Source organism: Gigantopelta aegis, chromosome 6, assembly GCF_016097555.1.
Source record: "Gigantopelta aegis isolate Gae_Host chromosome 6, Gae_host_genome, whole genome shotgun sequence".
Classification (NCBI taxonomy): Eukaryota; Metazoa; Mollusca; class Gastropoda; order Neomphalida; family Peltospiridae; genus Gigantopelta; species Gigantopelta aegis.
Genome location: NC_054704.1, coordinates 33,227,576 through 33,243,103, shown reverse-complemented (window position 1 = coordinate 33,243,103; position 15,528 = coordinate 33,227,576). Strand labels below are relative to the sequence as shown.

At 34.6% G+C, this 15,528-nt stretch overlaps 1 protein-coding gene across 2 annotated transcripts in view; it reads left to right on the top strand.

The window, feature by feature from the left end:
* The first annotated feature begins 869 nt into the window (after positions 1-869).
* Positions 870-15,528, top strand: part of LOC121374156 (DNA excision repair protein ERCC-6-like 2) — a 49,199-nt gene continuing 34,540 nt past the window's right edge. For both annotated transcript variants that reach the window (XM_041501124.1, XM_041501123.1), the window contains exons 1-10: positions 870-1,063; positions 1,705-1,846; positions 4,499-4,720; positions 6,286-6,361; positions 6,818-7,042; positions 7,870-8,108; positions 10,000-10,103; positions 10,453-10,581; positions 13,202-13,285; positions 14,641-14,765. In XM_041501124.1, coding sequence (XP_041357058.1) covers positions 1,058-1,063; positions 1,705-1,846; positions 4,499-4,720; positions 6,286-6,361; positions 6,818-7,042; positions 7,870-8,108; positions 10,000-10,103; positions 10,453-10,581; positions 13,202-13,285; positions 14,641-14,765 — 1,352 coding nt within the window. In that variant the 5' untranslated portion in view covers positions 870-1,057. The remainder of the gene's footprint in view (positions 1,064-1,704; positions 1,847-4,498; positions 4,721-6,285; positions 6,362-6,817; positions 7,043-7,869; positions 8,109-9,999; positions 10,104-10,452; positions 10,582-13,201; positions 13,286-14,640; positions 14,766-15,528) is intronic.

Here is a 15,528-nt window from a genome sequence, read left to right as displayed (position 1 = left end):
ACTATGATATAACACCTTTAAGTGGTTGCAAGATTGGGTAAATTTCTAATATATTTATATTGAATTTATATTATTTATGCTAAAATACTCAGTTAACTTGCAGTTTTAAATTAAAAGTTTGTTTCAGGGTAAATGAAATTGACACAAGTCGATCAAAATGTGTTATAGTCTGTTTCAATAAAGTACACAATTACCTGTTTACTGACATCTTTCTTTTAATTTCAAGAGTAAACACCACCTTGTACATCGATGAGAGCCCAAATAACAAGTACATGCTAAATTAGGTAAAGTATCATTAAATAGATATTTACAAAATATTTACGTGTCAGTTTAATATGAAAGAAATAATCGACGAAAATCAGTTTTATTCTATTTCCGACACTAATTTAGTAATAAACTAAATTTTAATGGACCGTACGTTTTGACCAAAAACGCGTACATTTTGGTTGGGTACGTTTTGTACAAAACCTGTTGAAAATCTAGTGTAAACTAATATTTAGTAGCTTTAATGTATATAAACGTATTGACCAAAATGTTGGTACGTTTTGGTTGACACGTTTTGGTAGGTACGTTTTGACCAAAAAGAGGGTTCATTTTGACCAAAAGGAGTACGTTTTGTTGGGCACGTTTTGGATTGGGTACGTTTTGGCCAGTTTCCGGTGGGAGGTATCATTACTAACTTACTTATTTTATATTAATTACAATATTTTATTTATTTTATTTACAATAATTTCCTTCGTACTGTAATATTTATTTCATAAATATTTTGTAAAGCTATTGCTGTAGCTATTTTAGACACAGTAATTAAAATATTATTATGTTTGTTTTGAAGTTAAATGATTACTCATGTCATGGCGGTTGTTGTTTATGCCTGGGCCAAGTTGGATTGTTTCAGATTGATTTTCAGGCTAAAACAGGACACAAAGTTAACATTTTGAGCTAGGAGTTAAATAAAATTAATTAAGAGCAAAAATATTAATTTAGGAACACACTTTTGTTTTGGGCATGAGCAAAATTATCACTCCTGAAATTACTGAGTGAGTTAGGCGAGTAACCCATGAAGGTTCAAATAAAATGTATTTAATATAAAATGTTATTGTAACTTGTCGATCTTATAAAGCGAACCAGGCGAGTGTGATGGGGATCACTTTCCATTTCATGATTTCTGGCGAAAACTGTATGACACTGATTTTGTACAATTATGAAAAATCAAAGTCGATGACAGTCACTGGTCCGAGTGGTCGCACCTTTTTTTTGTCTTTGTACACAGTCAATTTAAAAATGGTGGGATGTAGCCTAGTGGTAAAGTGCTTGCCTGATGCATGATCGGTTTGGGCTCGATCCTCGTCGGTGGGCCTATTGGGCTATTTCTCGTTCCTGTCTGTGGGATGGTGCATATAAAAGATCCTACAAATGGAAAAATGTAGCGGGTTTCCTCTCTAAGACTATATGTGTCAGAATTACCAAATATTTGATGTACAATATCAAATGATTAATAAATAAGTGGGCCAGAGGCCTTTTACTGAATAAACTGACTGTCTGTGGTGTCATTAAAACATACATTTTAAATGTATAAACTGAATTATATCAAGGCAATAATAATATTTTTGTGTAAAAATGGAATTGATCTGGGGAAAAATAATGGTGATCAGAAAGAATTAAAGAAAACATTATTTATATACATTTTTGTGTGTTTGTTGACAGGTTTGCAAGTTAAATACTCAGCAAGTACTTTACAGTTATGCTGCTCAGTATGTACACAAGTGGACGGCTCATTTGTACATCATGAGTAATGATCTAGATCTAGAGGAGAAGAGAGACACATTGTCTTCATCATCGAGTACAGGTACATGTACTATTGGCAGGTGGTTTGTTATATTGTATTGGGTGAAAGTAATCGCCCTTGTTTTTCACTCTTCCTTCTCCTTTTTGTATTTTCTCTAGTAAAGTTGCATTTCACTTTCTAAGTTTGTGTTTCTGGCCAGTAACTATTAGGATGGCAACTATTCTCTTAACTGGCATGGTAGCAGCAAGTATTGAAACCACGCGTCTGAACACAAGCAGACTTTCCCATAAGCTGTCCTGTATAATTGTACTACGTCATGTAGCTGATCGATTCGACGTTTAGCTCGCCTGTAACACACATTCTTTGACCATAGTTCTACAACACAACCACACCAAGGCACAGACACACCGCGCCCCAAAACAATGGTCTCTAACAAAAGTAGAAACAGTTAATTTATTCGAAAACTGGCATCAAAATATAATGTACACGTTGTCACTTGATCCTAACTTCAGCCATTTCCTGGCCGATGGATATACGTGGAATAAGAAGTTTCCTACAGAACCCACGAGAGGTTTTGCTGACGATGGTGAAAATATTCCAGTAAGAGACATCTTACAGCTCAACAGAAAAGCAATTACTTAGATTTGATGTTGGGACAGATTGCGAATTATTGCCCCATCATATCTCGCAACACCATAATCAAATAATCAAAACCTCCACATCTTTACCTTGCATATATGGCAGTCAATACACCTACATATTGGCTTCCAATCCACAGGGGGTCTTTTTATAGATTTCGATGACATCCAACTACAGCCAGAGAAAAGGCCGGAAGATCTCTTTCAGCGCCTAACTGCATTTGTAGAAGACCGTCTACTAGCAAATGACAGCGGCATCACCCACGACGGTGACCATGTTGCTGAACATGAAGAAATGTCTCTATCCCTTGAGAACTTCATTGTTCTTCAGTGGCTGAGACTTATCAATAAAGACCTACCTAGACTTGTCAAGCAAAGGTACGGAACAGAACTTAGATCAAGAACTTTAGCATCAGTCATGCCAAAAATATCACAAGCTTTGCCGTCGTTAATCGATGAATTACGCATGTCTGAAGATGCAACGGTCATATGCTCCTCTGCATGGTGGCCGCACCAAATACCCAGACTTCAACAGGCTCAGCATTTTACCTCTCGGAGATCATCCAAGGTATGCCCCATATGCAAAGCAGCAGACCATTCCTATGATCATTTCCTGAGCCTTAAAGCAGTGTACTTGATTCTTAACTGGATTTAAACATAAAAATCAAGTTAAAATGAAGTACATTGATGATAGTGATTAAAGCCATCATGTTTAGAGGCTCAGGTATATGATGGGTTTGCTTTTCTTTCACAGGGTTCGTATGGAGACTGGAAAACCTTGAAAAGTATGGAATTTTGAAAGTCCATTTTCCAGACCTGGAAAAAGTATGGAAATTCGTCTTTAGGACACGTGTAGAAAATTTTGGTTGCGTGAAACTGGTGGAATCTGACGTTTTCTGATCACGGCACTAACGTACATTTGGGAAATAAAAACTAACAATTGCTGATATTTACCGAAGATTTGAAGTACGTGCTTGTGCAAGGCATATGACAAAAAGATTATAGGCATTTTGTCAAATTTTCTGAAAATATGGGGAGATGTATTTACTCTGTCTTGAAATCTATCACTAAATTTTGTGGCCAGGTTTCCAGTTGTATTTTTTGGCCGCCAAAGACAGGTCCATTTACCCTTTTTGGTTAAAAAAAAAAAAAAAATTAAATATTAAAACATACATTTTAACCACAGACATCCTAGTAATATAAAGAACGTTAAGGTCTGTTTATCAACACACCGAAACACATTCCATAGTTTGCACATGCATCACACAATTACCCTGTACACTTGCGTGGGGTGTCATTTTCGATTTTGACAATTTCCAGGAAGGTCCATTAATCACTGGAACATTATTTCTGTCAATCTTTTTCATTCTGTTGATCATACAGTTGTTATTGTTTTGTTTTTATTCATTTTTATTGTTTGAATTTGCGATTTACTGATAAAAAAATTTCAACTTTCAAATTTCACTTCTGACCCCAATCGTCCTTCAAGATCTTTGGTAGTCATAAAACCTACTGTAATACTGAACTACCGGTTGTAATGTTTGCCCAATTAATTCACTATTATCATATAACCATTCCCCACAGCTAATCTACCTAACAATTTTGGCAATTGTAAATTCTTATTAGAGTTCCCCATCTTTTTTGAAGAGTATATACACAGGTTGTATATATATATATATATATATATGTATATATATACATATACACAGGTTGTATATACACAGACATGATTATTTTCCGTTATAAAACAGATTTCTGCTTTTTAAATATTCTGTTACTGATTTTTATTTTCTGCTTGTTATAATTTTTAGAGAGTGGCCATCTCTCAGTCTGCATTAACATCACTATGTTCGAGTAAAATCAGTTTTTTTCAGTATGGTGCACAATCATATCTGTATACATAACCACAAAATAGAATTTTATTTAAGTCTTGTATACATATAAAATAACATGGACATTGCAAGATCCTGGGACAGGCATAAATTAATAATTACTACCTGTATGCATCCTCTGCCCCCCCCCCCCCAATCTGTTTTCAAACAGCCACTGGTATAAAAGTTTATTTTGTTTGTAGTTTGGAGTAAAGGTGATGTGTGTCTTGCTCCATGGTCAGGTGATGGGTCACCGTACAAAGCTGTCATTAAGAAGCTGAACCGTCGCCAAAATGGCAAGTATTATGCCACAGTGAAGTTTTCCCAGTATGACTCTGATGATAATGAGGAACTACCTATCTCCAGTCTTCAGAAAGTACAGTCCCCAAAGACAGACAATACTACAAAACACAGGAAGACAAGAGGTATTTACATTTCTGCTTAATTAAAGGTAGGGTCAACTCAAACAAGAGCCTTATGTGTTGGAAAGATGCATACCCGGACCACCAACACATACTGACACTTTAACAAATGAAAAACGCGTAATTTTAGAGTTAATAAAAAACCATGATTATTCCTGCTAATTGGGGGCAGCCATTTTGTTTCGTTTTTGTGACGTCCGGTGGGATAGCTTGGGGCGAAGTGACGTCAGCTCCTGCCCATCTCCCGTATGTACAATAAACAAAAGCAGTACTTTTCGACAAGGCGCTTCTCTTTGATCAACCTGACTTGTAAAACAGCATAAATGACGTAATAATATAATAAACTATTTAACTAAATATATTTCAATTTGCATTAACGGAACAAAATGGGGTTATAGTATTTTTCTCTGTTAAATAATCCAAAGGAAAAATGTACACTATTAGACCTATTGATATGCTATGTTGGAGCAAAAACGACAACCCACAATACCCAAGTGATAATTTTCTTTTCTTTGGGACTACGTAATTGGTCAGTTCTGTGGTTTTAGATGGAAATGTCTACTTAATCAATAGTTTTACAGAACTATTTACAGTAATAAACCATGTCCATTACAATTTTAGGGGCGACAGGTAATATTCCACAATACCGGTATGTATTTTTGTGTCTAGACAGCGTTAATTAATTGGCTCGTCTGGTTACCAATCAAATACACACCTGCCAATCAGGAATCACAGGTAGAAGCAACTAACAGCATAGACCAATTAACTAAGAAAACACTCCGTGTATCATTTCAGTACGTAGGTTAATGCATGGGCAAAACATTGTTAATTGTTTCGACTTGTTGTGTAGCCACTTTGACAATGGTATTTTATTTTGTATTGAAAAATAATATATATAGTGCTGGATATACTTATTGCTGGCTTACTGGGATGTGTATTATTACAGAACATTGCAATGTATGACTATTTATCATCCCGCAAAAACCAGGTAGATTGTGTTTGTCTAGTTCTAAGGCTCATTCCTGACGTTAAGCGTTAATATTACGTAACCACCAGCTCGCCAGAGGGGGCGTACTCACTGAGATGATACAAAATGGCTGTGCTCATTATATGTAATAGCCGTCACATTTAACCGTTTTATTAATTAACTATAGATTATACATGTTGATATTAAGCAATAATGTGCATTATATATCGTTGAATATGCATACCAGGCCAAATGCCTTAATTGTCCTCTCCTTTAAGCAGAATGTTCAAAAATCGGAGAGAGTAAAAACTTGGAGAGTGTTGTTTTTTTTTGGCACACTTCAAATTGCATTGACAGGTATGCAGGGGCTCTGTCGTACTTATGCCCTGCAAACATTAGTCTATTTATGATATTAATACCATAATAACAAGATTATTAATTTTTTAATTCTTTGTTCAAATTGATGATGGTGTGTATAAGAACAATTAAATGATACTTCCTGATAGTGTTTTATGAGTTTTTACAATAATTAATGATTTAATATAGCAGTTAGTTTTCCCGACTATGACATGATCCCTTGCAATGTTTAAATTGTTTTCAGACACAGATGATAATGTGGATTTTAACTCAAGTCTTTTCAAGCCACTTTCAGGAAATGAGGATGACAGATGGCTACTGTATGTATGTTTTATATGTAGATTTGACACCAGCTATTCATAATAGTCTTTTGGTCATTGTTTTATCATTACATTATTTGATTTTAATATTCATAATTCTCATAATTCGTACAAATCTGACTTTGTTGCCTTAATCATGTAGCAACGTCATCTGTTTAGAGCATTTGGATTTGCTATATTCAGTCATGGGCCAGTCAGTAATATATTTTATACTATTGTATTTATTACAAAAGGAAAGGAAAAGATTGTATTTGTAAATAATTGTTGGCATAAGAGAAAGACACCCGCCCCCCCCCCCCCCCCCAACAAAAACCTCCAAAAAAAACCCCCAAAACACCACACTATAAAACCTCAACAAACTCCCCAAAACAACACCAACTAAGAAGATAAAACTAATACTTTTTCATGCCCCTGTTTTCTAATACTTCAGTATAGTGATAGTAACTTTGGTTTCAGTGAAAAGTTTGAAAATGCAGACCCAAGTGAGGAACGTTTGGAAAAGTTGATGCATCAACAGCCAAAACCAAATGGTAAAGGCAAAGTCTCCAGATGGAAGATCAACACCGAATCTGCCGACAAAAAAACATCCCAAACCAAGGCTAAAAAGGGCATTGTGGCAACTGGTGGAACTCCCAAATCAGAGAAAAAGTTGACTCACAAAAAGTCTTTCACTGGTTTGACGTTAGTATTATAAATGGTTATATTCTCATTGCTTGTATATAATATGACGTTTTATAGGTTTGTTGTATTATTGAAGAATTCTTTTTTTAAATTTATGTTTTAAAATGTGTGTTTTTTAAATTTCAATTATAAACATACCTGTATGTGTATTTGTTTATTCTGCTGTTCAGTTAGGGGATAACTATGTTGTATTTGACCATTTGCAGATGTTAATGCTGGTTTACAAATTTAGTTTTACCAGCGACACGGGAGCGGAGATGGTAAAACAGATGTTTGCGTCCAACTAAGTATTAAGAAGTAGAGTATGAATATGTAAATAGGCCCTTGGGGAGTCCCCCAAATTTCCAACAGGATACGTTGATTTTACTGCCACAAATGGATTTGATTGGCCAATGAAATTTTGTGTTAAACGCAGAGTGAATTAGAATATTTTTTGGAGTGTATGAATATGTAAATAGGCCCTTGGGGAGTCCCCCAAATTTCCAACAGGATACGTTGATTTTACTGCCACAAATGGATTTGATTGGCCAATGAAATTTTGTGTTAAACGCGAGTGAATTAGAATATTTTTTGGAGTGTATGAATATGTAAATAGGCACTTGGAGAGTCCCCCTAATGTCCGACGGGTTATGTTGATTTTACTGCCACAAATGGATTTGATTGGCCAATCAAATTTCGTGTTAAATGAAGAGTGAATATCTTTTTGTAGTGTGCCAGGAGTGTAATGTAATAACAGTTAACATATTGTGGATAATATTACATGATAATGTCTACTATTAGTATATAATAATTGTTGACATATTGTTTTGTTTTGGGTTTTTTATCAGGATCCATGATTCTCAAGAACCTGGTACAAGTACAGGTGGGTCTACTACACACAAAGCTATCTCCCAAGCCAAAGAGTTCAAGCAAAGGGAAAGCATTCCACAGCATGATCTTAATTTGGATGAAGATCCACTGGAAACGTGGGATGTCCTATCTTCTGTCTCGTCAGTGGTCACACTTGAACAAAATTCTGGACATGAGGAACAGAAAATGGCCAATTCTTTTCCATGTGTCAGTGAAGGTGTGTAGAAAACTTGGAGTGGTCACTTTAAGTACGAACATAAGAAATGTGGGGGTTTTTTGGTCTAGAAATGAGAACTGCTTATTTAAAAAATAAACATGATAATTTAGGACATTTGTGAAATTATAAACCACATAACCGTGTTACACACTGTGTATAAAGTATAACAGGTTAATTTATGTATTTAAAGCAGGTCCAGTTCTGGATGATCATAAAATTTCGCCAAATTATTAAAAAATTGTAGCAACCCAGTTTGCCAAATTCAAATAAAATTCACCAATTGTTTCCAACGTTCACAACTGGCAATTGTGGTTGGTGTCTGAGCTAGCCCTGTAAAGAAAAGTTTGTTTAATGACATTTAAAACTGTGGCAATTTTGTGACTAATGTAAGCATTGTGACACTTAGTCTTAATAGTGAAAGTAAACCAGCTGCTACAACATGTTACTTTTACTGAATAGCCCCTGCAATTAAGAAAATTACCACAGAAAAAAATATGCCATGGAAAAATAATGTCCACGGCATTTTCCACAGCAGTTTTTACAGTTAACCTGTTTGCAACTCTGAATTGTAAGTGAATCTGAATTATGAGTTTGTTATTTGTTTCGTTTGCCAATATGCTATAATATTCATTTATACCAGTGGCGTTAACACACGAATGACACGTGCATGATTAAGAACAATGGGGTTGTAAGGGGAGGACAATTTTTCATACACAGCATAGTCAGTTAGCAGTGACGTGCCAGTTCAATCTTTATCTTTTAATCATATTACATCAAAGTCACAGAATATATTTAATGCAATATACAATTAAAATAATTTTCTTCAATAACGGCATAATTTTTATTAGGAAATCTGTCACCAAGACTGAATGCTCTCCTTTCAAACCCAAGTAAATTGGTATAGCTTTCTTCTTTTTTTTGATTAGTTGGCACCAGAAAAGGGTAATATATTTTGTCAATATAAATTAGAGAGAAAATTGTATTAAACTATCAGAACGATCTCTCTCTATATATGTATATCTACAAATATCTCATCATCAGATAGACCATGACACTTCAAGTGACTTGTAGGAGTGTATGTTGAACATTTTACTGAAAATTAGACATTCATACTGCACCATAATCATGGTTCAACAATGTATAAGCTGTCACACCCCTCCCCTCTGCAATCCAGTGGTCCCTGCAATGCAGAGTTTAAAGTTCAATCACCTGGTTGGAACACACTTAATGCTGGTAATTTACATTCATTTTCAATCATGCCCGATGGCGCCGAGATTCAGACACTTAATAATAACGATGCAGTTACTGTTTTATTATTTTCTTTTAATCTGTTTTCAGTTCACAAAGTATATTTTATTTTTAACAATAAGGAAAAATACATCTTGAAAAAAAAAATCCAATATAGTCCACGGCAAACAAAATGCCACAGAGAATGAAAAAAACTGCGGCAATCTCCATGGCATTGCCGATTGCAGGGGTTGCATGGGATCATTGATGTGCAGTTTAGCTGACAGGACAGCACATACCATTGGTTTTGATATTTTTCAGACAATTGCTGTATCGTTGAGCTACATCCTGCTCCTGTGTAAACTTTGTAAAACGGATGAACATGCTTATGAAAAAAAGGCAGCACTATGCACAATAATACAGCGAACGCTCTCAAAACCAGACCCTCAGTAAACTGGACATTTTTCACAGTCCCTTTTTAAATATAGTTCTTTAAACCAGATACCCTTAAAAGTGGACTTTTTACTTGGTCCCATAAGTGTCTGGTTTAGAGGGGTTTCACTGTAATTAAATTATACATGCAGAATACCATTTGTTAAAATTAAAATAAAAAAAAATTCAATGGTGGATGTTTTTACTATTGTTAAATGTTAAAAATTTGCAGGGTTTTCTGAGAGTGATATGGAAAAGCCTCGATTCTCATTCACACCTTCAGCTATCAAAGTTGCTTATCAGCTTTCTGAATTGGATGAAACTCCTGTAATTGAGGTAAGCAAATTTTTTAAATGTTCTGTGTCAACCTTCAGAAAGAGTTAAAATGTAGCCTCTTAAAAAGAGAAAAGGCAATTTGTTAAGAGCTGATTTTTTAAGAATATTATATTGATAATTGGTATTGGTAAGACAAGTAGCTGCATAACAGTTTGTTGTTAACACAGATGAAAATCCTGCTGATTAATTATTATTGTTTTTTAATTCCAGATTTTAGAGCTGCGCAAATATTGTTAATGTTTTTTTTTTCGCAAACAGCTCATAGTAACTTTTACTTTTCAAGACCATACAGGTTTTAAAAAAAAAATTGTCCAGCGTCATTTTTTATATCAAGTGGTTTATTTTATAGGTACCAGCCACAATCAACCAGTACTTGCGAGACTACCAGAGAGAAGGAATTAAGTTTATGTACTCTCACTATAAATGTGGTCGTGGTGCCATTCTTGGAGATGATATGGGACTGGGCAAGACTGTTGAGGTATTTGCAGAATTTTAGTAACACACCTGAACTATTTACAAAGTCATTAAAGAATTTATGTGACCCACCCTGACTTTTATGCATATTCTTAACCTGTAGAGTCTCGGCTTCAATGTAGTGCAAAAATTATTAAAATATATAGATTTTTGACAGAGTTTGAGCAAAAACTATTCAGTGATATGTGAGATCATTATTTTGAGATAATGGCCGCCGAAGATAAGGTCCTGGATTTTGGTCACTGGTGTCAAAACACCATAGCAACAATATACTTAAAATAAAGGTACAGCTTTCAAATTTTGCACACATTAAGTTTAAATTATAAACTATATGAATAAAAAGCTTTTGTAGGTTAAGGGTTGTTAAATACGATAAAATTAAATAATTTAATACACAGTATATATATTTTTTTTGTGGTTGTGAAAATAATTTTGCAAATTTATGAGCTACATGTATATAAGCTCCAAATTATAAATTAAGCAGTAAAATCCAGTAGATAGTAAATTTCTAAAATAATAAGTCAAACACAATATACAGAGTGAAACTATTATTATTATAACTTTTAGATGGTTTTAACATTCCAATTCCACTTTCCAGAGATAATCCATGGAAGGATGTGTGATTTTTTGTCGGTTATTATTTCCTTTATTTTTTTTTTACTTAAAATAACTAACGTCATTTTCCTAAAGTCACATCCTGGGTCACCCAGGAACAAATTTTCGTTTCGAATTCCGTCCCCGTCATCGTGATCGTCCACATCCCAGGGATAATCGGAAAATTACATTTGTCCACTCATTAACCAAATTGACTCCACTTAAATATAGATTGTTCAGCTCACTGAAAGCTCTAGCAAGAAGAGCGTCTTTTTTACTCACTTTAAGACCATCACAAAGTAAAATAACTGATTGGAATGGTACATAAATTCACATTTAAAAATTGCTCTTCGAACAAAAAACGTAGGCGCAGCCATCTTTTTATTTCTTCCTTTGTGTTTTCGTTCGACGAACCACTATAAGCTTGAATGCTTCGATTACCCAGAAAGCCGCAGTGACCTTGTCAGTGACCAGTCAAAAGGCGTATATCACTTAGCTAAGATGTCTGCCTAGTAACAAACTAGTTTGTGTATGGTCATTTTTCGATTCCTATTTGCTTACAGCTAAGTCATACCCACATGTCTCTGAAAGGATGGTGTAGAGGAATTATTTTGGTGCAGTTTGATACTAAATATGAAGCTATTCACCAAACAGCTGCCGCAATTCAAAGTGGTAAAAATTAACAAAGAACAGCCTAACTCGGACCATTGCTTCGACTCTGAATAATAACCCCAACTAAAAATTGTAATAAAAAGTATTTAGACATTATTAAATTAAACGAGGGTAGTTTGAAATGATACCTTAAACATGTAGGTACTGTTTTCTGTCAAAATCGCAATTTTCACAATGTAGTGTATTTTTTCACTAATTGCCTCATTATGCAAAATTGAAACTGCGACATGCGACTGATTTCGCCAGAGCGGGTCACATATTATGTAACAAGTGTTTAAATATACAGTGACATTCTCAAAACCGGACCCTCTGTAAACTGGAATTCTCTTATAACCAAACGTTTTTCACGGCCCCTTTTTAAATATAAATATAGAAGAGAACCTCATGTCATGTCATGTCATAGGGTTTTACGTGCACATTCAGAACAAGCTGTTGTAGCGCACGCCTGTAGTGGGCACAAGAGCCGGCCTTGGCTGGCTCCTCCGTCCATGACAGGAAAGGTGGGGGGAGGGGAGAGGAGGGACCGCCTGCACTGGCAGGTGCAAGGGAGCACCAGCAGCCCAATCAAATCGGTAGCAGGCGGGTGGGGGTGGTGGTGGTGCTATGGAATTTGAATGGAGCAGTTAAATGCCAAAGAGAAAAGGTTGCGCAATTTTGATTGAGGGAATTTGGCGCAATTTTTAACGGTCGGTCGAAAGGTAAATGGCCGAGCTAATATAGGTTTTGATATTAGTGAATCGAGAGTAGCTCGTTAATTTTAGACCTTTACGATGCTGAGAGAACCTCTAAACCAGATACTTCTTAAAACCAGACTTTTTTCTTGGTAAAACTGAGGGTGTTCCAGTTTAGAGGAGTTTCACTGTATATCTAATTAATTTTTCTTTATCTTTAGATTTAGGAATATTAAATGGCACACTTTAAAGCCCCATAACACTACTTCCATGACGGACATAAAAATCAATTTAGCATTGGTAGACCTGTATAGTGCATAATATAAAGATTTGGGTATATCAGAATAAAGATGGAGCCCAAGTAAATTATTGTTCGCACATAAATGGTCCAAAAATGTTTTACAGTATTTTTTTACAAGATATTGCTCCAAAATATATATTGAATGTCTACTTTATAATTATATGTTATTTGTTTAATGATATTTTTATGATGGACATTGTTTTTTTAATTTCATACTAAAATTAAAAATTAAGTAGTTGGACATAATGAGTAAAAATTTTCATAGTGATCTTTATTATAAATATGATCAATATTTTTCATGTTTCATTATTAATATTAATTAGTCTTTGTAGGATAAATATATCTGAAGTATAAAGTATTGTTGTTATCTTTGACTGTAATTTAAGGTAATTGGACTTTTGGCTGCTTTACTTCACAAGAAGGGAAACAGAGTGGATGTGATGAGACAGAAACCAAGGTTTATCAGAAAGGTAAAATATTCTGCTTTCTTTTATAATACTTAAGTTGAGATTAAAAAGTTATTAAACGTTTAATTAGTCTTTATATAATCCACTGCAGGGGTAAATAGCTAGTGATCTTTTGCAGTCATTATATAGTGATTTATTCAGCAAAGATGTACAAACTGCTATGAATTTCTAATCTAATTGACATATATGCCAAGACAAAAATATTTAGCAATTTGGTAAATGTGCTTAAATAAAAGAAATTCATGACTTTCAGGGCTAGCTCTGCCACTCGCCACATTCGCCAATTGTGAATTTCAAAAACAACTGGCAAATTTTATTTTAATTTGGCGAAATAATTTCAGGAAATAATTGATATTTTGTTAAAAAATAACTGGGTTTCTGCAGTTTTTGAAGTTTGAAAGATACTTTAAAAATGAAATGAGACTGGATTAATGCATGATAAGTAACAGGAGGTTTTTAATACAAAATCAAATGTGTAATTGTCACGTTGAATGTTGCTTGTATTTTAAAGTGCAATGCAGTAGTACCAAATTGCTAAATGTTTTTGTCTTAGTATATATAAATGAAGTTTTTTACACACTGATAGGCCATGTTTGATCCAATTTAGTTAGTTTTCTCATCATCCTAAATAGTGAGACCTTTTTCTAACAAATGTTTAGCCGACAGATAGTTAGGATGAGGTCTAAGGATACAGGGCTAGCTCTGGGGCAGCAGAAAATTTTGCCAAATTATCTACTAAACTTTTAAACATTTCAGAAACACAGTTATTTTCTAACAAAATATCAATTATTACATGAAATTAATTCTTTAAATTAAAATAAAATTCACCAATTGTATTTGAAATTCGCAATTGGTGTATTTGGTGAGTGCCAGAGCTAGCCCTGGGATAGGTGTTAGCAAAAAAAAGTCGTCAAACAATTTGTTGGTGAAAAATACATGGACCTTTTTCTACTCTTTGCGTTGTTGCTTCTAAAACACAGACATTCTGGTTATTTGCTGTTTGAAATGTATAGAGTCTTTTATATATAAGAAATTTGACGTTTCTGTTTGCTAGGGGGCGGGACATAACCCAGTGGTAAAGCTCTCGCTTGATGCGTGGTCAGTTTTGGGGGTGATCCCCATTGGTGGGCCCATTGGGCTACTTTTCACGACTAGTATATAAAAGGCTGTAGTATGTGCTATCCTATTTGTGGGATGGTGCATATAAAATATCCCTTGCTACCAATGAAAAAATGTATCAGGTTTACTTTCTAAGACTATGTCAAAATTACCAAATGTTTGACATCCAATTAATAAATCAATGTGCTCTAGTGGTGTCGTTAAACAAAACAAACTTTATCTTTTTTTCTGTTTGCTAGCTTTCTGAGCATGCTGATCTGCTGGAAGATACCGAGAACAAGAAACAGTTTCTGATCATTGGTCCAGGCAGTGTCTTGTATAACTGGCTTGATGAGCTCGACACCTGGGGCTACTTTGTTACCAGGTACCATAAATTAGTACTATACGTTGTAATATCATCATCTGTGAATTTAACATTTCAGTTGTCTATGATCGCAAATGTACATGGATTTGTGTATGTATGTTAAAGGTATATTCTTAAGCATATACCGTACCATGATACATTCAGTCAGTGCACCAGTGTTAACACAGTGTACTGGCCTGGCTAGCGATTTTCGAAGCTATCTTAGTGCCACGAATTCGTAAAACCATTGTAGGCTATAACAGCACATGCCATAGTGACTTCATAGAATATGATTAGTTATACGATTTTGTAGCCCTATGATAGCTTCAAAAATATGGGCCCTGGTAACTATGCTTATAGTTGAAGTTTGTTTTGTTTAATAACACACTAGAGTACATTGATTTATTAATCATCAGCTGTTTGGTAAATCTGACATTGTTTTAGAGAGAAAACCAGTGATATGTTTTCCGTTAGTGGAGCTCTCTGTTCTATCATCAAAATGACTAAAGTGAGTGCGTGATTTATTTTAATGGTTGGTTTATGGTGGTAGTTGGGTTTGGTGAATACTTCAAACATTGCAAAAAAACTCATTATCAAATTCAGTTTAACTTTATAGCAAGTTTGAAATGCATTAAATGTCTCTGAACAAAGTCTTGTGTCAGATGGCTTGTGTTGCAGGAGCGTGTGATGCTTTTCAATGCATTGTCTGATTTACAAAAATAGGCACTGTAATTAAGTTAATGATGAAACTAACCAAACATAGACATTGATTCTGTTTTGTTTT